General features: G+C 37.8%; 1 protein-coding gene across 2 annotated transcripts in view; it reads left to right on the top strand.

The window, feature by feature from the left end:
* Hnf4g (hepatocyte nuclear factor 4 gamma) overlaps nt 1-20829 on the top strand; it is a 25552-nt gene extending 4723 nt beyond the window's left edge. The window contains exons 3-11 of one of the 2 annotated variants that reach the window (XM_026786781.1): nt 3045-3139; nt 5886-5992; nt 7488-7643; nt 10655-10742; nt 14844-14996; nt 15115-15351; nt 16311-16437; nt 19496-19518; nt 20604-20829. In XM_026786781.1, coding sequence (XP_026642582.1) covers nt 3045-3139; nt 5886-5992; nt 7488-7643; nt 10655-10742; nt 14844-14996; nt 15115-15351; nt 16311-16437; nt 19496-19518; nt 20604-20728 — 1111 coding nt within the window. In that variant the 3' untranslated portion in view covers nt 20729-20829. The remainder of the gene's footprint in view (nt 1-3044; nt 3140-5885; nt 5993-7487; nt 7644-10654; nt 10743-14843; nt 14997-15114; nt 15352-16310; nt 16438-19495; nt 19519-20603) is intronic. The other variant, XM_005361857.2, reaches the window with a different exon arrangement.
* Nucleotides 20830-21721: the final 892 nt, after the last annotated feature.

Below are 21721 nucleotides of genomic sequence, written 5' to 3'. Positions count from 1 at the left end.
GAGTGCTGGGATTAAAGGCGTGCGCCACCATCGCCCGGCTTTAAGAAGTTTCTTAAGGTGTGTAGATTCATTTTTTAATTTTTCTTTCAGGCTCAATACATCCTCGATCTGTAAGAACAAAATTATTAAATTAAAGATGATTTTGTAATTACAACTTAAGGGGTAAAATTTGATTTTTTGCTTCAAACTACTTTTCATGTTAAATTTTTCATAATTGACAGTGTTTTGCCTAAATCTTATTTAATTACTTGATATGCCCATACATTCCTACTAGTCATTTTGCTATTACCCAGTCAATATCATAGACCAGTTTAAGTATTTATCCTGAATGATTTCTATAAAAATTCTTGAATATTGTTTAGGTTGAACTTGAGCTTTTGACAAAACCCACTGATTTTAACAGAAGAAAAACTATTTTAACCTTGAAGGAACTAGAAAAAAAATAAAAAAGTATGTTTTTGTTCTCTCAGTATTAGACATTATCACTTATTGTCACTGTTACTGTTCGGTTGGAATAGAGATTAAATTTGGGTCCCTCCACATGCTAGCCAAGTTGTCTACTTCTCCAGTTCTGCAATGCTGTTCTAAAAATAAGTTGGGCATTTGAGAATTACCAGTCTGGAAGCATTTGCCTTTTCAAGCTGTAATAAAAGTTAATACATAACTCCACTAATATTCACCTGCTGTTGTCGTGTAATATTTGCAGGGGAGTTTGATGTAAGTTTATAAAAATACAAATCATCCACTTTTGAAATCTGACCAAGAAAAGAACATTTAGATGGTATTGTGTTTGTACACATGGGCATTTCATAGCTAAGCATGAATCATCCATGTCCTCTACCAAACACATCTTCACTATGGTTACCTGACACACATAGAGTTCTTCACGTTAGCATCTAAGGAATAAAACAGCATAGAAGTTCCATGGTTTGGAGTCATGTGCACCGTTAAAAGTAAAACACATCTCCATGAAAAGTGATGGTTGTGACAGTGGAATCTGATGACTCCCATATTTCCTGTATGGGGCGAGTAGGGAAAAATAACTCCCAGGAAAGTTTCTGAGGAGTAGGGGCAGGTGGGACTTTTGTCCCTTCTCACCATGTGTGCTGTCAGCCGGCTAAGCACCTTCACAGCTTTGTTATCAAGCAAGCTCTGTGATCTCTTTTTAAATTGTTATTATACGGATGCAAATTAAGACGCTATAATGTCTTTTTAGTAAAGTTTGCTTGCCTCAAATGGGTTCCGTTTCTTAGATTGATAAATTTTAATTTGGCTTTAACAGTCCTGTGATGCTGAAGCTGGCCATTTCCTTCTAAAGTACACAAATCTTCTACTTCAATACTGTACATAGAATGTTTTCTATAACATTTGTTAACATTTCTATGTCCTTGTTACACTTCAATTTTTTTTGATGGAAAATTTAGGCAGCATTCATATATTATGTACCTATATCAATATTCTGAACGTGTTAGGAGCTTAGTAACATATGTTTCTTTTGTTGTTTTTGTTGTTTAATTAATGTTAACTAAATGTATTCTCTTTATGGTTTTTGGTCATTTGATTTCCTCCTTTGAGACTCTTCATCCATATATATATGTATAAAGTGCCTCGTCTTTCCTTACTCTGAGAGCACAGCTTACTTGTAGCCTTATTCTTATTCAATATTGAATTGTTGCCCACAAATTTTTGTTTTTTGCTGCCCACACCTTTCAATAGGTCACAAAACACGTTTTGCTTTTCTCATCATTTACTAATCATCTGTAAGAAATGAGGCAACATCATCACATGTAACCAGGAATTTAGAGTTTAGCATAGACAGACTTGTGTGACTACTGCTATCATCAATGCAGAGCAGCATTTAAGTATGCTCTTAAGAAGTCCCTCCCTATTAGAGTATCCTCCAGTTTCATCAACTCTACGGCAGTGTGAGGAAACTGTTACTCTGCTTTCTGTTCCTATAGATTTGTCCTCTTTGGACACCACATTAATGAACCATGCACTATGGGCATTTGGTATCACCTTTATTGGATGTGTTTTCAAGGTTCATCAACAGTGTAGCTTGTCTCTTGGTGCTTCATTCTTACTAATAGATATTACTGTTCCATTGTCTGGGATTTTTATCTGTTCAGAACTCTAACATTTTCCTCACTAAAAGTGTTACTTTCTGGGCATGGTGGCACATGCCTTTAATCCCAGCACTCAGGAGGCAGAGGCAGGCAGATCTCTGTGAGTTTGAAGCCAGCCTGGTCTACAGAATAAGTTCCAGGACAGGCTCCAAAGCTACATAGAGAAATCCTGTCTTAAAAAAAATACACAAAAGAAGCTACGCTAGACATAGATTTTTTTCCCATTTTTTTTGGGGGGGGGTTATGTACAATAGCCTGGAATTGCTGTGTCTTATATTTAGCCCTTTATTTATCTTTTTGAAAGACCACTAAGCATTCCTCCAAAGCAGCAGAAGCATTTAATATTCTATTCCACAGTGTCTAAGGGTTTCAATATTTTTTTACATATCCATCTACTAATGTACCACCCCCATCCCTGGGTTTTTAATAGAGAATAAACTGATGCATCATTAAGAATTATTAAGAATACATTATGAATGTATTCTCAGTGCAATTCTTACTTGAAGTCATTTAAAACACAGAATAGAAGCATTTAAAGAGAAAAAAACATAATTGTAAAAGCTCTGAATCACTACACATTGTCCACTGTTCTGAAATTGTTTAGCAATAAACACCAAAAATTTATACGACAAAGATTTTAAAGCTGGGTTTGACTTTTGTGACTCATAATTATGTACACCAGCCCAAAATGATGTAGTCATTCAGTTTTATGTTAGTATGAAGACTGTTTAAGAGGTGAGCTGTGTGTTATCATGTATGTGCTGACCATGATACATTCAATCCTTAGAGAATTACTTTTCTAAATGCTTTATAGTGAGCCTAATTTGCCTGTACTTACTTAAAGTCTCACTGTTTGCAGATGTGATTTCTTTGATAAATGGTGGTTTTCTGTGAGCTAATGTGTGCTTCCTGCTACAGGTTCAGTCGCCAATGTGTTGTTGACAAGGATAAAAGGAATCAATGCAGATACTGTCGATTACGAAAGTGTTTTAGAGCAGGAATGAAGAAAGAAGGTAATAATAACGATAATGATGATGATGATGATGATAATTAACATTATTGATGAAAATTGATAACAATGTGCAAGAATTCTCAATAATCACATCACCTACTTATAAGCTCTGATTTCCCTCAATATATTAATGGGGAATCTGTCAGAGTTTTTCGAGGTAAAGAATTTAGCCGGTTGTGCAGTAAGTGGTAGAGCTAGTGTTTATCTGCTCTGTTTCTAACACCACTCGCTACATAGGCAAAATCTATGGATCTTAAAATCTGAAGACTAAAGCTATGGATGTATGGCATACACAGTTTTTATTCTTTGTAACAACTGGGTATATTTACTTATCTCATGAACATCACCTACATCTTTTTATACATTCCTCCATTGAAAAATATCTGTGGAGATTGCTGTTTCCCAAATACTGTTCCAGGTGCTGAGATTTGAAATTTGAACTTGATAGACAAAATAATCCTCCATCTTGAAAATTTTATAATCTATTCAATAGCAGAAGCAGTGCAGATGTGGTTTTAATATGTGTTGTTTTATTTTCATCAGGTTAAGTCATCTCATTCTATCTTTTCAATTCTGATATGATTAGAAATGAGAGTGTTACACATCCCCAACATCTGGTAGACTTAGCAGCTGTAAGAGTTTTAGCCTATAGTTTATCGAGTGCCTCTTTCTGTCACCTGCAAAGAGCTGTTTTCCACAAGTGTATTACAAACTTAAAAAATAAAGTTAAATTTAATCATGATGCTGTAGAAGTAAGAAAAATAAGGAATCCATCTCAGACATAGCTCTTTTTCTCTTAACTCAATAATTTAAAATTATGGAAATTTTGTTAGCTGTTATTATGTTGTTAAACTTAAAAGAATATTACAAAAGTAAAGTTCACTAAATTAAAGAGGCAATTTCTCCTTTAACAAGTGACATAGCTAATGTCCTAAGAGCTAGTTTAGGTAGTTCAAATAAATAATTGCACAATTTATAAAATAAATTTTTGACTTATTACCTCCTACCAATCTTTATTTTATAAATTACAAACAATACCAAGCCTACATTTCCCTTTTGAGTCTTACAATTTATGAAATAAAATTACCTTTGAAAATAGTGAAATTACATGTTTTAATGTTCATAAAATGATGTGTTTTGATTTTAATAAATAGATTAAAAAGTAACTTTTGAGTTTCAATAAACAGAAAAAAACATATCAAATTAGTTAAGGGGAAACAGAAATGTGAATTCATGTAAAACTTGAGAGCAGTAAATATTTTGTAAATGTTTATGATATATTTCAGCATTTTTAAAGTTTGATCATATCAATGAAATTTAGGAAAGCAGAGGGATGTCTTAGTTTTCATGTCTTATGTGTATTTTCAAGTAAATGGAAAATAATTTTAAAAAATGAGCTATTAGTAAGTGTGATTTTTAATATAAAATGTTAAAGATTTGATCTACCAAAATGATGTCTCTTTTAGACAAAAGCCCATTATTTTTGTCTGCTAACTTAACAGGGTCATTTGCTGCTACTTTTAGGTCTCTGTGACATTGATGTAAAAATTGTTGAATTTTTCTGTTGGAAAAAACTTTGGTGATTTGATATCATCACCCTTCCTTCCTTCCTTCCTTCCTTCCTTCCTTCCTTCCTTCCTTCCTTCCTTCCTTCCTTTCTGTTTTTTTGGTTTTGGTTTTTCAAGACAAGATTTCTTTGTGTATCTTTGGAGTTTGTCCTGGAACTTGCTCTGTAGGCCAGGCTGGACTTGAACTCACAGAGATCCACCTGTCTCTGCCTCCCGAGTACTGGGATTAAAGATGTGCACCACCACTGCCCAGCCAATATCAACATATTTCTAACAGAATTAATTAGAGAATTTATTGACCTAAATAATTGAGGGACTATTGGTCTTTTTTTTTCTTTTGTTTTTGGTTAATGGAAGTTCATTTTATGTCCTTATTTTTGAAATTTAACTTTTATATCTGACATTTTTATTTGAGTATTTATGCAAATTTATGGGGTTATGCTTCCTTTTTTCCCTTTATGCTTAAAAGTTCAGTTTTCAGTAATAGTTTTGGACATGTGCATATTCGTTCTTTTCTCTATGAATCACGGAAACAGGACTACTTCTCTCCGACCATTTTATATGATGTAAGGGATGATTTAATATTTCTGAGAAGCAGGTATTCAGGCCTCTGTCTTCTAGAGGGATACCTCAAATTGTGCATTGATTTCTGAAGTGAATATCTGTAAACATTGCTTTGTAAAAGGTCACAGATTTGCTTAAGCCATCTTAACTAAAATAAATTTACTCTCCATTATAGTAGGTGTTTTATGGTTAAAAGAAATAGGAATTTCAGAAAGTATGACTCACTCACTTCTGACAGTGACTTATCTTTGACCTGGCCAACCTGGCAGGCAATGTTCCTTCTCTAGCTACCTTACAGCTTTAACTGGGAGAGAATAATAAGCCATCTTATTAAAAACACAGCATTTCAAAAGTGAGTGACCCAAAAGTTCGCAACCATAGATTCCATCATGAAGTCCAAGCGACTCTAATTTATGAGTGCTGGTGACAAACTTGAAACTTTGAAACAAACTACTTGAAAGTAGTTCAAGAAGGAAAAAAAGGCAGTCTTACCTTTTACATTTTGCCTTTTGAAAGACCATGTCTGAACTTCTGTAATTTTCCTTATTCCTAGCTGTACATCCTATCCCATATTAGAGATCTAACTAATAGCATCTGTAATTTTTTTTTCATTAGCTGTGCAAAATGAACGCGACAGAATAAGTACCAGAAGAAGTACATTTGATGGCAGCAACATCCCTTCCATAAACACTCTGGCACAAGCTGAAGTTCGGTCTCGCCAGGTACCCACCACACCTCAGCATTGGCTCCGTTCAATAGAATCTAATGTCTGCTGATGCAAAGTGCTGTAATCTGAGCTCACTGTTTTGGGCTCAATGCTAAAGTTAACCTAGACAGACTCAGACACATCACTTTGAACACAGTAGAATTGTTGACTTAGTTTTGAATTTTGTTGAGCAAGACCCTATCTTTAAATTGTTTGACTCTTTATTTATGAGGCTGAGTAAAAATGAAACACAATGCTCTAGTGACAATATGTTAGTCTAGTTGAACTGCTCTAATTTTGAAGGACTTTGCCATCAGAACTTCTTCCCTTAAAATTTATGTCTGAACTAAAAATGTCAACTCACTACCTCCTTAAGGAAGAGGTGTTTTTATGAGAATTAAAGGTAGAATTCTCAAAATGGGGAAGAAAGTAAATCATTACTTTCAGATTTTAGAATAAGAATATCAGGTGTAAAGTTAAAGTGATAAGTCACCCATTTTACATATAAAAACCAATCATTTAGGGGTCTGTCATATAATCCTTTGAAGAGAGTATATTTTATCATTGCCTTTATTGGAAATGTTGAAGGTGTTTGTCCATGACAAAGCAAATTATGAAATAGTTAAGTAGTTAATCAGGTCCTGTAAGGAGGCAGTGAGTCTACTTTCATTCTTGATAACACTGGGGTAATATGATGAGGCTGACATCCCATTATCATCGCTATTACTTGCAGATTACTTGATGATCCAATAAAGCATTTAGAAAATGACTTAAAGGGGAATGGTGAGGAAAACATCTGGGTGCACATGACAAATACACGCATATGTACACACACGTACACGTGTAAACCTATGGTTAATATTAATTTTACAAAACTTTGATTAGGTAGGTTGCCTTTTCATGAGACAGCATTTTAAAGTATCATTTGTATTTTTATACAGTTGAAAGTCATTTACAATTTAAAAATGATTATCATTATGTGTCAAGCATTTCACCATTGCCCAGTCAAAGGGTTGTTTCTTAATTTTATGGCCTTATATTTAATGTAGTGTCATAAATATTTCTAGTTTCTTTCCTAAATATTTCCCACATTTTATAAATTTTATTCACTAGCTATTTTCATGCAAATTAAAGAAGGACTTACTTAATGAGAATGTGAGTTTTAATTAAAAATAAAATCATGGTATTTTTTCTTGTGGTTACTATTAATTTCTTTAAATAACCAGGCTGAACTACAAAATTCCTGAAAAAGCCTAACCTGGTTTATAGATGTAATATTTAAAATAAAATTATGCTCTTAGAGTATGGATTTATAATACATATTTTCAATTTAACTTTAACCCAAGGAAGATTTTATTTTTTAAATTAAAGATGTTTAATATATATAAAAGCACTATGATAATGATAAGTTTTGAGTCCATGCTTTTTACTTTATAAATATAGGAGGAAAAGGTTAACTGGCTATCCAGTAGTTTCAATGATGATTAAATGCAATGTTCTATTAACCTTAGATCTCAGCCCCAAGCCCCAGTGCAAGTGCTGACATAAACCTGAAGAGAATTGCAAGCATCAGTGATGTCTGTGAGTCTATGAAGCAGCAGCTCCTGGTCTTGGTGGAATGGGCCAAGTACATCCCTGCCTTCTGCGAGCTGCCTTTGGATGACCAGGTATGACTTAGAAGAAACCATGGCTCCCTGAGAAAGTGCTTTGGATAGTTGATAAGCTCTTGTCTTGATTTATATTTCTAATTTAATATATTAAACAATGGGTGGACTATTTTGTGAGTCAAACACTGGTCTTTTCCTCATCTTTTCACTTCCCTATTCCATCAAGAGAGAGGAATGTCTGGTGTCTATTGTCAGGCTCTGATAAAAACATTGATTGGTTAAGAGTTGATCAAGTAATTGTCTGTAGTCTTGGGGTTTAAATGTTACATGAGAAGGAAGGATAAATAACAAATAACCACATTCGTGGGGTTTTCTGGCTTTAGAGAAGTAAATGTTTGTAAGTTAGAGGAAAGAGGTGGTGTGCTGTACTGTCTTTATTTTCCTGAAGGTCCATCATTAGTGTCTTCAGAAATGCCTGGGAACTCCTTGGCAGAAACCAAACAGGATATATTGGTGTCTTTGTGGATCATTTATATAATTAGCATGTCAGGTTTTTCTCTCATTCTATCAGTTTTGCTCTGGCACTTATTGTATTGAAATATAGGTGTAACACGGTACCCACAGAGCTGAAATCTAAAAAAAAAAAAAAAAGAAAAGCAAAATAAGATATAATCTTCTTTCCTAACATATGCATTTTTAAACTTGGTATATTTATATTAAGAAATTTAATTAATAACTAGAAACTTGGATTTCCTACTTAGCATATAAGGATTCATTTGGATTTGAGTCACTTTGAAGTTTTCTTTCTAAAGAGTGTATACCTTTTCATAGATGAAAATGATCTTAAAATCTCTATTTCTTTCACACTGAAAGAGTTAACCAAACCAAGACTTTAAGCCAGTGTGTGTGTATACATCCTCTGACCAATGTAGTCACTGACACAGAAAACTGTAACAAATATAAGAAAAACCAAGGGTGATTGTGTAAAAATCAAGAAAGAAGGACATAGTCACACACCAGGACAGAGCAGAAGCATCAGAGGAAGGTAGAAGCTACAGTTCTAACACCAGGACAGAGCAGGACCGTCAGAGGAAGGCAGCAGTTACAATTCTAGGAAGGCATTTTACTTGGTGACAGGAAAAAGTTCCATGAAAACTGAAATCACTCTTGCAGTGTTTTGTAACTCCCTTCCTGGAGTGAGTCACAGTTATGGACATGTCGTAAAGATAGCTTGGCTCATGAGATTATGCCAGAGTGAATGATGCTAAATTGCTAAAACCTGCCAGTCTCACCCCAAGCAATATAAGTAGGGCTGTGTTATTTATCAGCTTTATATTTTTATTATCTTTCGTTTTAAAAATTCCTGCTGGCTTATATATAAAGACAATGGTTGAAATACTGGGAAATTGGAGACCAGTAACTAGTTTAAAAGTCTTTGTTTACTGCTCATTAATATTAACAACATAACGTTAGTAGTTATGGTTAGTGAATGTTATCTGTGAGGCACTGGGAAATGAACTCTCAAATGTATGATCAATTATGCTGTTTCATTTAATTCCTTTAGGAGCTCTGTGGGGTAGGTGTTATCTCCATTTTACAGTTCCTGAAACTGGACCTCAGATCAGTTTATCCCATCCATAAATCCACGAGATGACTATTTATTAGGAAACTACTGGTTTCAGTTAGGTGCTGAGGGGATCCTGCAGTAAAAGTGCAGATTGCTTCACTGGTCTCATAAACCTTGTGGTCTATTCGGGAGAGATTGACAATAAAAAATATGCATAAGTTATGAGTAAGTTGACTCTAGGTGGGGATGGGTTCTATGAAATTCCATAAAATGGAGCAAAATGTGTTGAAGGATGAGCAGGTCTGGGATGGAAGGAGTTGAGTGGGAATCCGAGAAGACATCCCCTAAGAACAGATTGGCGGGGACCAAGGTCGGGGAGAAGAATCCTGAGTGCGTGCACACTGCGCTCAAAGGTTCTCAGGCAGGTGGAGCAGCGTGAACAGTGAGTGCTGGGTGATAACGCAGGGCCGGCCGGGACAGGAGGCAGAGGAGGGAATGTCTGCTCACCTCGTGTCACCTCTGAGGCCACAAAGGAGAGATCTGGATTTGCTTTCAAGGACAATATGAAGCCACTGAAAAGTTTATAGACCAGGTGTTGTATTGATTGAGCTTCTCATATACACGTATGAGAAGATGCGTCAGCTGGGGAAGTAATAGAGAAGCTAAAAACAACCACTGAGTTTGCTGGAGTGGTCCAGGAAACAAGTGACAGCCTGGACCAGGGTGTAAATCACAGAGAAGAAAAGCAGTGGATGGATTGGGTTTACATTTTAATCAGCATCATTGAATAATTTGAATGGAGAACACTCCAAATGGCCTCCTGTTCAGATGCAAACAATCCCATCTGGATAAGGGCACCATTCACTACTGCGCAGGGGACAGAAGAGAGGCAGTTGCTTGGGATGAGCTACTCTAATCTTGTTTCCTCTGGAGGCTCAGCACACAACTGAGTGTAAGAATGAAGCTCTGTCCTGATGCTCACCTCTGTAAATCAGACAGCCAACCTAGAAACAGGCAGGAGCCAATCAGCTTCCCTTCTTCTTTGCAAGCCTATGGTTTGCTTTTGTTTATATAATTTATTATTTGCAGGAAATCATGTTTGTACATATTTGTACATAATTCTTAGGGCTACATTTGGTAATACATTTATATATGAAAACAAAGGAAATCCAAACTTATTAGTAAATGTATGTTGGGTTTAAACAGGAATACTAGGTGCAGGCCACCAAACGGGGCTGTGAAGAAAAGTCTGCTCCATTCTGCTTGCCTTGAAAACAGAAGATCTGTTTTCTCTGCTACCCCAGAGCAACTGTTTCTGAGGTGCTAAGAGCAAAACCTAGGAAACCTCATCATTTTAAGTATGTATGAATATTGTATGATAGGAAAAAAAGGCAGAAAAGGAGGCAGGCATAAGGAACAGTGTAAGTTAATCAGACTCACTTTGTACTGCCTTTTAATCATTATATATTATAATTAATTGTTAATCTTCAAAACTTTCTTTAAGGTGGCCCTGTTGAGAGCTCACGCAGGAGAACACTTACTGCTTGGAGCTACAAAGAGATCCATGATGTATAAAGATGTTTTGCTTTTGGGTAAGATTTTTTTTAAAGAAGAAATTATGCTTATTTTCTAGATATGATATGTGGGCTCTCTTCTGCATGTACAAAGCACACAGTGGTGCTCTGTTTTCGAAGTGTGTGCTGTTTCTTCTGTCCTCCCTCAGCTCTAGTGTGGGGTGTGGTATGTGTACATGTGTGCTCATGCTTGTGTGTGTGTGTGTGTGTGGTACCTTGGGCCACCAGAGAACAATTCTGTGTATCCCTGAAATGGAATCAGGTCCTCCCGCTTGGATGAAACCCTTTTTACTCACTGGGCAGTCTTGCTGGCCCTACTTCTCTTTGTTTTGATTGAATGTAAGTTCAGAATACTGTGAAATGATGGGGAGACATTGAAATTGTAAATGTTGCTCCATAATCTTGATGCTGACTTGTTTAAGAAATAACTATTTAAATGTCCAATTATTGAATCCCACGTCCTTTCATGCTCTATCAGAGACTGCTTAGTAGGCTAGTTTATACTCTTTTAAGGAATATGTTTCTTTCCTATGATCTTGTTGTTCACAATACACTATAAACTAATTGTATTAGAAAGGGCGGGCAATGTCTGAAAACTACTGGTAGGTAGAATTGTAAGAATCAGCAAAAGTAGAACAGAGGTTGGGCGGTGGTGGTGCATTCCTTTAATCCCAGCACTAGGGAGTCAGAGGTTGGTGGGTCTCTGGGAGTTTGAGGTCAGACTGGTCTACAGTGCTAATTTCAGGACAGTCAGGGCTGTTACACGGAGAAACACTGTCTCAAAAAACTGGAAAAAAAATAGTAGAAAAGAGTAAGTAGGGCGAAAAGACACAAGAAGACCGGGCGTTCTCCCTGAAGATTGTCTCAGTCCTGTCCTGTTAACTGAAAAGTTTAGCTTCGGAGTGACATTTAAGTCCCAAATGTAAACGAATGGGACACGATGTAAAAGTGCTAAGTATTTATTGAACATATACACTTATTAAATGCTCTGCTTTAAATGCATTGTGCTAACATACACTCTCTCGTTTATTCACTGAAGGTAAACCCTGCTAGCATGCCTATTCTGCAATGAAGGAATGGAGGAAGGGAATGTTTTGATCATGATGGAAAGTCTGTCAGCCAAGATCTAGAATTCTAAACCATAATAGGGACAATAGAATGTGCCGTGGACCTCAGCTAAACATGTTGGCTGCATTTCTGCCAAACACTGTGTATTCTGTTCTTTCTGTAAATCTTTTTATAATATAACCCGGAAAACAAGCATGCTATACCTCATTTTTCATTAATAACTAGGTCAACTCTTTTCACATGACAGACTAGAATACTCATAAAGATAACTATATACAATGATAGATATGTTCAGTTTGTGTGGCTGTGGTAATCATCTCTCTTTCCGTGTATGTGTATATATGAGCATTATATTTGCACACTTTAAATATATACAATATTTTAGTCCCTCACACATCAAGAAGCTGACATTGGATCTGTGAGATAGGTTGGCACTTCAGTGTTTGGATACTTTGGGACATAGAGAACGTTGGAAAAATACCTGTGAAACAATCAACTTAAAAGGAGGAATGGTGAAGCCAGGTATTGGTGGCTCACATCTTTAACCCCAGCACTCAGGAGGTAGAGGCAGGCACAACTTTGAGTTCAAGGCCAGCATGGTCTCCAGACCAAGTTCCAGGATGGCCACACTACCCAGAAAAGCCCTGTCTCCAAAACCCAACCGTCCAAACAAACAAAGGTGAAAAGTTTATGTGGCTCCCAGTTCCAGAGGTTTCTGTTTATAGGTGCTTGACCCTGTTAATCTAGACAGGGGACAGCACAGAACACTGTGGAAGGCGTATTCTGTAGAGGACACTGTTCATGTTAAAAAGAGAGAGAAATATAGTGTACATATACTCCCTTCAAAAGGACACCTTGAGGACTGGAGAGATGACTCAGGGGTTGAATATTAACTGTTCTTCCAGAGGATTAGGGTTTGATTCCTGGTACCCACAAGGTAGCTCACAGCTGTCTGTTCAAGGTGATCTGACAACCCTTTCCAGCTTCTGTGGGTACCCAGCACATATGTGCTGCACAGATAGACATGGACACCAAATACCTGTGCAGGGGAAAAAAATCAAATTAAAAAAGGGCATATCTTTAGTGAACTAACCCCTTCCCTTCCCTGAGGGCCTCAGTTTTAAAGGCTTTACTATTTCCCAGTGATGCTGTAAATTGCAGTTTAAAAATTCAATGTATAAGCCTTTGGGAGATATCCAAGATCCAAACAATAATAGTCACCTTTACATACAGTGGGAAAATTAAAAATATATCTTTTTATATAATACCAGGATATTTTTATTTTTAAAACTGTGATAAATATTTACCACATTATACCCAGAGAATGTCTAAGATAGAAAGATTTGGAGGGTTAGCTGTTCTGCTCTATCACATTTTCGAACTCCCTTGAACTCAGTTCAATAAGTTGGCCAAGTCACCTCTATGTAAAGAAACTAAGTGTCTTGGATAGGATTTCTATTACTGTGATAACACGGACCAGAAGCTACTTGAGGAGGGGAGCGTGCACTTTGCCTTCGCTTCCACATGACTTCCTGCGTCACTGAAGGACGTCAGGGCAGGAGCTCAAGCAGAGCAGGAGCCTAGATTCAGGAGCGGATGCAGAGGCCATGGAGGGATGCTGCCGATTGACGCTCTTCTCATGGCTTGCTCAGCCTGCTCTGTTATAGAACCCAACCACCAGTTCGGGAATGGCACCTCCCATTTCAATCACTAAAGTAGCCAATGGGTTTGCCTACAGCTAGATCTTATGGAGGTGTTTTTCAATTGAGGTTCCTTCTGCTCAGTTAACTCTAGCCTGTGTCAAACTGAAATTAAAATCAGGTGGCACAATAAGGAAGCAGAGCCTGGGGCGATGGCTGAGGGGGTCAAGTCCTTTCCACATAATTGTGAAGAACTGAGTACAAATCTCCAAGACTTATGTAACATCAGGTGCTATGACATGCATCTGTAGGCCCAGGGCTTCTATTGGGGAGGGCAGGCAAACGAGGGAGGTTCCCCGAATTCTCACGGGCCCACTAGCCGGGCATACAACACGGAGCAACAAAGATATACTGGATTAAACGAGGTGCAAAGTGAGGGTGTCCTCTGACTTCTGTGCATAGGCTGAATGTATTGCAGACCTGCCTCTCCCTACACACACACATAAAAGAACGAACCCGAAAAATGGAGTATACTATCTGTGAGGCAACTCGTGACAATGCCCGCGCTAATTCTTCTCCCACGCTTAAGCTTGTTTAAACTGCATCTGATCTGTTCTTACTCTAAGAGCACCAAAGCATGCTGGCTTTAATCCACTGTTAGTAAGGAGGATTCTTTAGGATTTGTGTTCAGCTCGTTAAGGAGCGAGGCACTAATAGAGGCCTGACACAGAGGAAGGCTAATCATTACCGGTCAATTCGCCCCTGTCAATTATTAGCTGGTTATGAGTCTACTTTTTGTTATCACCAGTGACGGAGGCTGTTAAAACGCACACGGGCACATTATCGTTATCGATTCTCTCTGAGCGTTCTGATGTTCTCTCCTGATGAAGTCAGTGCCATGGGAAGGTGCAATACCTAACACAGTCCATGCCACAGGACACCATTCTGAACACCAATACATAAAAAGGCAAACAGCGTCCAACAGTGTTGACGGAGCTGCGGGCTGCTTTCCTGCCACCCAGCTTCCAGCTGCCTGGTCAGCTTATGCCCCGAAATAACAACACACAAATTGTATTCTTTTAAACACTGCTTGGCCCATTATATCTAGCCTCTTCTCGGCTAACTCTCGCACCTTGGACTAGCCCATTTCTAATAATGTGTGTAGCACCTGAAGGTGCGCTTACCGGGAAGATTCTAGCCTACGTCCATCCTGGGTCGGAGCTTTATCGTGTCTGCCCCAGAAAGCAGCCTGACCTCACTTCCTCTTCCTCCCAGCATTCTGTTCTGTTTACTCCACCCACCTATGCTCTAACCCATCAGGGCCAAGCAGTTTCTTTTTTAATTAACCAATGACCTTCCTCCATCACAACAGTCCAGTAGAGATGGTGGTTGATTCTTTATTTTCTTCCAGGAAACAACTACGTCATTCACCGTAACAGCTGTGAAGTCGAAGTCAGCCGTGTGGCTAACCGGGTCCTCGATGAGCTGGTTAGACCATTCCAAGAGATCCAGATAGATGACAATGAGTATGCGTGTTTAAAGGCCATTGTGTTCTTTGACCCAGGTGTGTGTTTTCAAAACTGTGAAAATTAGTAGCGTGATACTTAAACGATCCTTCCCCACCTTATAGAGTCTTTGGTCTGCCGGCCTCCTAAGCATGCCTGTGTCTGTTCCCTCACCAGATGCAAAGGGCCTGAGCGACCCCGTGAAGATTAAGAACATGCGGTTCCAGGTCCAGATCAGCCTGGAGGATTACATCAACGACAGGCAGTATGATTCCCGGGGCAGGTTCGGGGAGCTGCTCTTGCTGTTGCCCACCCTGCAGAGCATCACTTGGCAGATGATCGAGCAAATTCAGTTCGTCAAACTGTTCGGCATGGTCAAAATTGACAACCTCCTCCAGGAGATGCTGCTGGGCGGTGAGTGCACTTCCGCACTTCCTTATCACTTTACTGCCCATGCGCAAGAGGAGGGTGCCCCTTTATTTCCTTTGGCCTAGAGTTACTTCATTAGTTTGAGGTTCCCATTCCTCCCTGTTGTTGGTCTTCTAACAGGGCATACAAAAGCTAGTTTGCTACACATAGCGAGTCTACACTATGTGAGGTAGACAAAGGATCTTGAATAGATTACCATGCCAGTTCTCCCTAGCCCTTAGCATCGCTTGTGGGCCTGGCCTCTTTGACTTCAATCCCCAGACTCTTCCATGTGTGCTCACTAGAATGCATTCCTCGCTTTGAGGGCTTTGAGAAGTATGGATTCTTTTGACTTTCACTTCCTTAAAAGTCTAAAAACAAAGAAATTGCTGCTTAACCCATATACGAATCAAATGCCTGAAAAGTGAACACTTTGCCCCTGAAGGAATTAACTGACATAAACTCGTAGAAGAAGAAAATGCTACTTCAGGGTTGCAATAAATGTCAGGAATAAGTTGAGGAATCCTTATTTTATGTTCTGATTTAGATTAAATTTCCTTGGAAAGTCACTATATCTATTTTTAGTTTTCTGGTACTTAATGTGTTCCTAATGTTATCTTTCCGAAATAAAAGTTGTTCATGCCATTAGGGTGAATCCAAATACTATAATCTTGAGGTAAGTGATTCTTGGAATTGCTTTAACAACAGGCAGGAAACCTAATGATTCCAGGAAACAGCACACAAGGTCCATTATTAATACTCAATATTATGATATAGCATTTATTTCTCCAACGCACCATGAAAGCGGACATTGTCTTTAACATGGGGGTAGTGCTCTACATTTGTTTCTGAATTTTTCCAAATGTACTTTGCAAATAGTAGCATTTAAACAATCATTGGAAACATGCATCAAGGTGAAGCCACAGTAAATGTCACTAATGCAAGCCTTTTTTTGTCTATTGTAGGTGCTGCCAATGATGGAAGCCATCTCCATCACCCAATGCACCCCCATTTGTCTCAGGATCCACTAACTGGGCAAACAATACTTTTAGGTCCCATGTCCACATTGGTTCATACAGACCAAATCTGTAAGTATCTGAAGAAACCCCATCTGTAACATCTCTTAACTTTACTTATTTGGGGAAATTATAACTTAGGATAGGAAACTCTCAGTTCCCAGGAACTGTAGATCTTATATGGGATTTCCTCCACCGTAGTTAGATGTATGAGACTTAAATACTCAGGTCATTACTTACTCTCTCAAGGTATGAGTTCGAATCCCAAACTGAAGATGTAAAAACTTAACTTTTTTCTATTCTATAAGTCTGGGCAACATAAAATATACAGATAGTGTCTGCCTTGGTGTTGGTGTAGAGCCGTACAAATAGCCATTAAATGAAAACTAAACCAACAATTGTAATAAACAGTATGGTTGCTCATGACCTGTAAAATTGATAAAATACCAAAAGTTCTTCACAACAGATAGAAAACGTATTAAGAAATTGAAAAAATAAATGTGTCTGAAAAAAGCATGGGATAAAACCGGACTTGCTGAACATAGCGGAAAATGAGGACTACTGAGAACTCAAGAACAATGGCAATGGGTTTTTGATCCTACTGCACGTGCTGGCTTTGGGGGAGCCTAGGCAGTTTGGATGCTCACCTTATTAAACTTGGATGGAGGTGGGCGGTCCTTGGACTTCCCACAGGTCAGGGAACCCTGATTGCTCTTCGGGCTGATGAGGGATGGGACTTGATCGGGGGAGGGGGAGGGAAATGGGATGCGGTAGCGGGGAGGAGGCAGAAATCCTTAATAAATAAACAAATAAAATAAAAAAAAAGAAAAAAATAAACGTGATATAAGGGATCAGAAACAGTGAGAAGTAACACCATATAATTTTGTTGTTAAAAACATAACAGACTAGTTTGAGTGTTCCTTGCTGCCTTAACACGTTAGAAGGACTCACCTTTCTATGGTTTCTGGGATCGGGGAGAATGGAGCCTGTAAGTGAGGTGAATTAAAGTATGTGATAGCCAACTTTACACAAAGTCTGCGACAATTTATACTGTGAGGGTTAAAAAAGGTCACCTAAGTAAAGTTCTCCTGAGTTCGAACTGACACAATCACAAGGACAAGACACATGTGGCAAAAACACATTTTTCCATACAAAGAATAAAAGTTTAAATGTTGAATTGAATAACAATAGCAAGCAATAATGAGTACCCCGAAATAAATTCATTCCCATCTTTTCCACCCAGAGGAGCACAAAACACATTCTAAAAACAATTGCTTGTTTTGAAGAAGCTAAAGTCACAAGACTCTTGTTTTGTTTTCTTGAGTGTTCTCACAGCCGCTCAGGGTTCTCCTCATAGGACTCCCATCCTGGACCATGTCCTGACAGAAAGGAAACATTTTTGCGTGGATGGTGGTCAGTTTTACCCCTTCTTCAGAAGCTTGAACCAACTTTCCGCATCTTACCTTTTCCAGGTTCAATGTCCCGATGTAGCTGTGCAAATTTGTTCATTAGGACTTTTTTTCCTTTGTTGATTTCACTTCCATTGCTTTTTTTTTTTTTTTTTAAAAAAATCAAAGTTTCTCTCCCTTACACAGACATGTATTCCTTCCGAAGTTCCTGGATGTATTGAAAAGCAGCAATACCTGCAGAGCTGTTTCTGCTATCATCCCGTGTAGACTTGAATTTCAATTTCCAGCATTATTGTTTATTATTTCTTCGTTGCTTATCATTGCTGTTGGTCAGTTCTTTCAATTATCCAGTTTCATAACTGGTTACCAGAGATCATTATTGTGATGACAAGAAAGAAGACAACTACATGCTGTGTCTTTGCCTAAGCTAAACAAAAGATGTCAGTGGTCCATCACAGACAGAGATGCATTGTGATCAGTGACTGATCAAAATGGCATCTGTTATTTAAGAAGTGGTTTCTAGATGGAAGATTGAGACTAAGTTTTGTTTACGCAGGTATTCATGAGTAATTGTACGTTACCATAGTAACTGGATTTTAAACCATGTTGTTAAAAGATTAGTGCATTTTCACTAAGCTATGGGAACTACAATTACAACAAATAATAATTGTGCAAAATGTGGCTACTTAAGAAAATTCTTTAGAATTTAAAAAACTGTTAAGTGTTATAAGTTGTTGGTGGCCATGTTAACCACTCATTGGTGTAGGTTTAATACAGGTTTGACTTTTTAACGTTACTCTGGGGATAAAGATTCTATTTGACATGGCATCTAGATTGATTGGTTAATCATCTGTGAATCAATGTTCACATTGGCAGGAACTAAGAGAGACTGACTACTCACCAGAAAATATTGGTTTTGGTACCTGGTTTCAGTGCTTTCATGATGTGCTTGCTACATTCCGCCCACTGCAGGGAGAATGACCAGACAACTTTAAGACTTTAGGGCTTAGTGCAGTAGAACTTCTCCTTTCAAGGCAGCCAAGAAGCAGAGAATTAGAGAGAGGAATGGGGCATGCACAAACCACTTTCCAGAGGCATTCCCCAAAGATCTACTTCCAGCTGAAGTTTCCACCACTTCCAAGGCACCACCAATTTGAGGCTAAGCCATCATATGTGGTCTGAGAGAAATGCCTCATATCAAAACATAAAACAGTGCTTATGAATCTGTACCTATTAATCAAAATTTTACTTTTCATCTGTTTTCTTTTGATATCAAACCAGGTAATGCACTTCACTGGCTTTTGTTATAGTGATAGAATTTTATGCACATTTGCATTGCCTACTGAACATAAAATAGTCTTTAATAACTATTTATAATTTTGGTGCACCCACATGGCCCATGTAATTTCACATTTTTGGAGTTCCACTTGACTGGCTTATAAAGGAAAACTTGAGCTTGCTCGTGCTTGCTTGGAACTGTTTGTATTTTATGCAAAGTGAGACGTTAAGCATCAGCTAAAAGAAATCAGTGGTTTTTTGATCTTTACAGAAGATCCCTAAAATTTAAAACTGCTCTATTTATCAAGAAATAATTTGAGTAGAAATTTTCTGTATTTCTATTCAAACAAGCCACATTACAGAGAGACATACATAGATCTAATCTACATGGGAAGTAGAAAAAGACAAGATCTCTAGAGTAAATTGGGAGCATGGGGACCTTAGGAGATGGTTGAAGGGGAGGGGAGAAGGAGGGAGGGGAGCAGAGAAAAATGTAGAGCTTAATAAAAATTTTTTTAAAAAGTGCTGCTTTTTGCGGGTTGGTGGTGGCACACACCTTTATTCCTAGCACTTGGGAGGGAGTGACAGTTGGATCTCTGTGAGTTCAAGGCCAGCCTGGTCAACAAGAGCTAGTTTCAGGATAAGTTCCAAAGCTACAGAGAAACCCTGTCTCGGGAAAGATTTTTGAAGTAATTGCTAATCCATACTTAGCAATAATATAAGGTATTAAAGAATAGCAGTCATAAGGAGATTGTTCTTGTTTTTATATGCACTCTTTAAAAACTGAAAAATCTATGACGTTTATAATATGAGCAAACATTTAATATTAGTTATATCAAATATTTTGATTTTAGAAGTTAAAGGATATCATAGATTTTATTTTACAATGTACTGAAATTCCACGATAGGAAGAAATGTATTCTTACTCAATAAAGTATTCAAACTACATTTCAAAAAAATTTTCAATTCAATTTTTTATATTCAATTACTTTCTATTCAATTATGCAGGTTTGCTCTTAGCATTGAAGGGGAAGGAGCAGGCCAGCTCAATTGTAATAGGATTGTATAGCAACAAACTAGCGTGATCCAGAGGTTATGGACTGCGGCTTAGATTTCAAAACTCTTGTAAAGCAACTGAACTTTAATTTTTAGATCATATAAAATGTATAGAATGCAAGCCACATATATGTTCATTTTATACATATCTTGACTAGAGATGTTATGAAGGTTGCTCTTTCTAATATTTGGGATAAGTCAACATTCTAATAATTGTCTTTAGTAACTTCTTTCTTCTGGGTGTGTAGGAGATCATATGAAAGCCAGGAAACATCTTGAAGTGAGAACAGATTGCTTAGCATGATCGTCTCTCATTGTTTAACCCTATGTGGGAAGAGAGAATGAGCATCTCACCATTAGTGTGTCAGGGGCTTGATAATTCATTCTAAACATCAATGTGACCTTTTCTATAAATATACTAATGCCTATTGACATTCTGTAGGACCTTGTGCGGTGCGGCAGAGAGTCGGCTAACATACACTATTCTGTGTTTCCTTTTCAGCAACTCCGGAAACCCCACTCCCTTCCCCACCCCAGGGCTCTGGTCAAGAACAGTACAAAATCACTGCGAATCAGGCATCCGTCATTTCACACCAGTCCCTCTCTAAACAAAAGCAGTTGTGAGAAGATGCTCGATTCTGAATGGTACTTTGTAAATGTGAAACCCATTGCTCTTGAAATGTCTCAGGATGGTAATTTTGCCAACTTTTAGGCAAGGCTTGCTTCTCCATGGTGCTGTTTTAAGGTGGTATCCTATTTTCTTGTTTGTAACCACATTATGCTTATTGTTGCTGTAAAGGAAAGCTTTCACATGCAACCTCTGTATATTTGAATTTGAAGTTTTTTTTTATATAGTGTATTGTTTCCAACTATTCCTGCACTGTGCCCATGCTACTGGGATCTTATGTATGGCTTTCATTTTTTTTCATAATATTAATTTAAATCTGTAAATAATTGCTTTGTTGTAATGTGGTGCAGAATTAAATGTTCTTATTGGTTAAAAGTAGATCAGCAACACTAGGTAATATAAAAATAAACCAATTATTTTAAAAAGTAAATTGTAAACTTGAAGATTAGAGAAGGTGAGCAGTAGCTGTGGACTAGAGCATTTCTCGAAAGGATAATAGTCAGGGATTTCTGCTACCTGCAGCAAATGTTTCTGTGTTAATTTCAGAGAACTAACGCCATTTTAAGGATGACTGGATATACTCTGCAACGTGACTAAATTTGAAGAGGTCTGCTAAGGGAAGGCATGTTGCTTCTTTTAGTGATGAAACAAAGTCATGCCAAGCAATGGCTCAATATAGAGGGGAGTTCATGTCTCACTCTTAGGAAATTTGGAAAGTCACTCATTCATTAGACCTTGGCGCATTCCCACACCAGCTCCCTGGGAAACCAGGAAAGTCTTTCTCTGTTAACCTGTGTCAGCTCAAGTTATACAACTCTGGGAGAAAGGACACCGGAGAACATGCCTTTGAACACATTTGTGCAAACCCAGATCTGGTTGGTTTTAATGAGATTGGGTAAGGTGTGGTTTTTAAAATATACCCAGGCTGACAATGGAATATTATTTGCCATAGTGCTCATGAATGTAACAAGTACACACTGCTTACAATA

This window comes from Microtus ochrogaster, linkage group LG5, assembly GCF_000317375.1.
Source record: "Microtus ochrogaster isolate Prairie Vole_2 linkage group LG5, MicOch1.0, whole genome shotgun sequence".
Lineage (NCBI taxonomy): Eukaryota > Metazoa > Chordata > Mammalia > Rodentia > Cricetidae > Microtus > Microtus ochrogaster.
The sequence above is the reverse complement of the archived record's forward strand: the minus strand, read 5'-3'. Positions and strand labels throughout refer to the sequence as shown.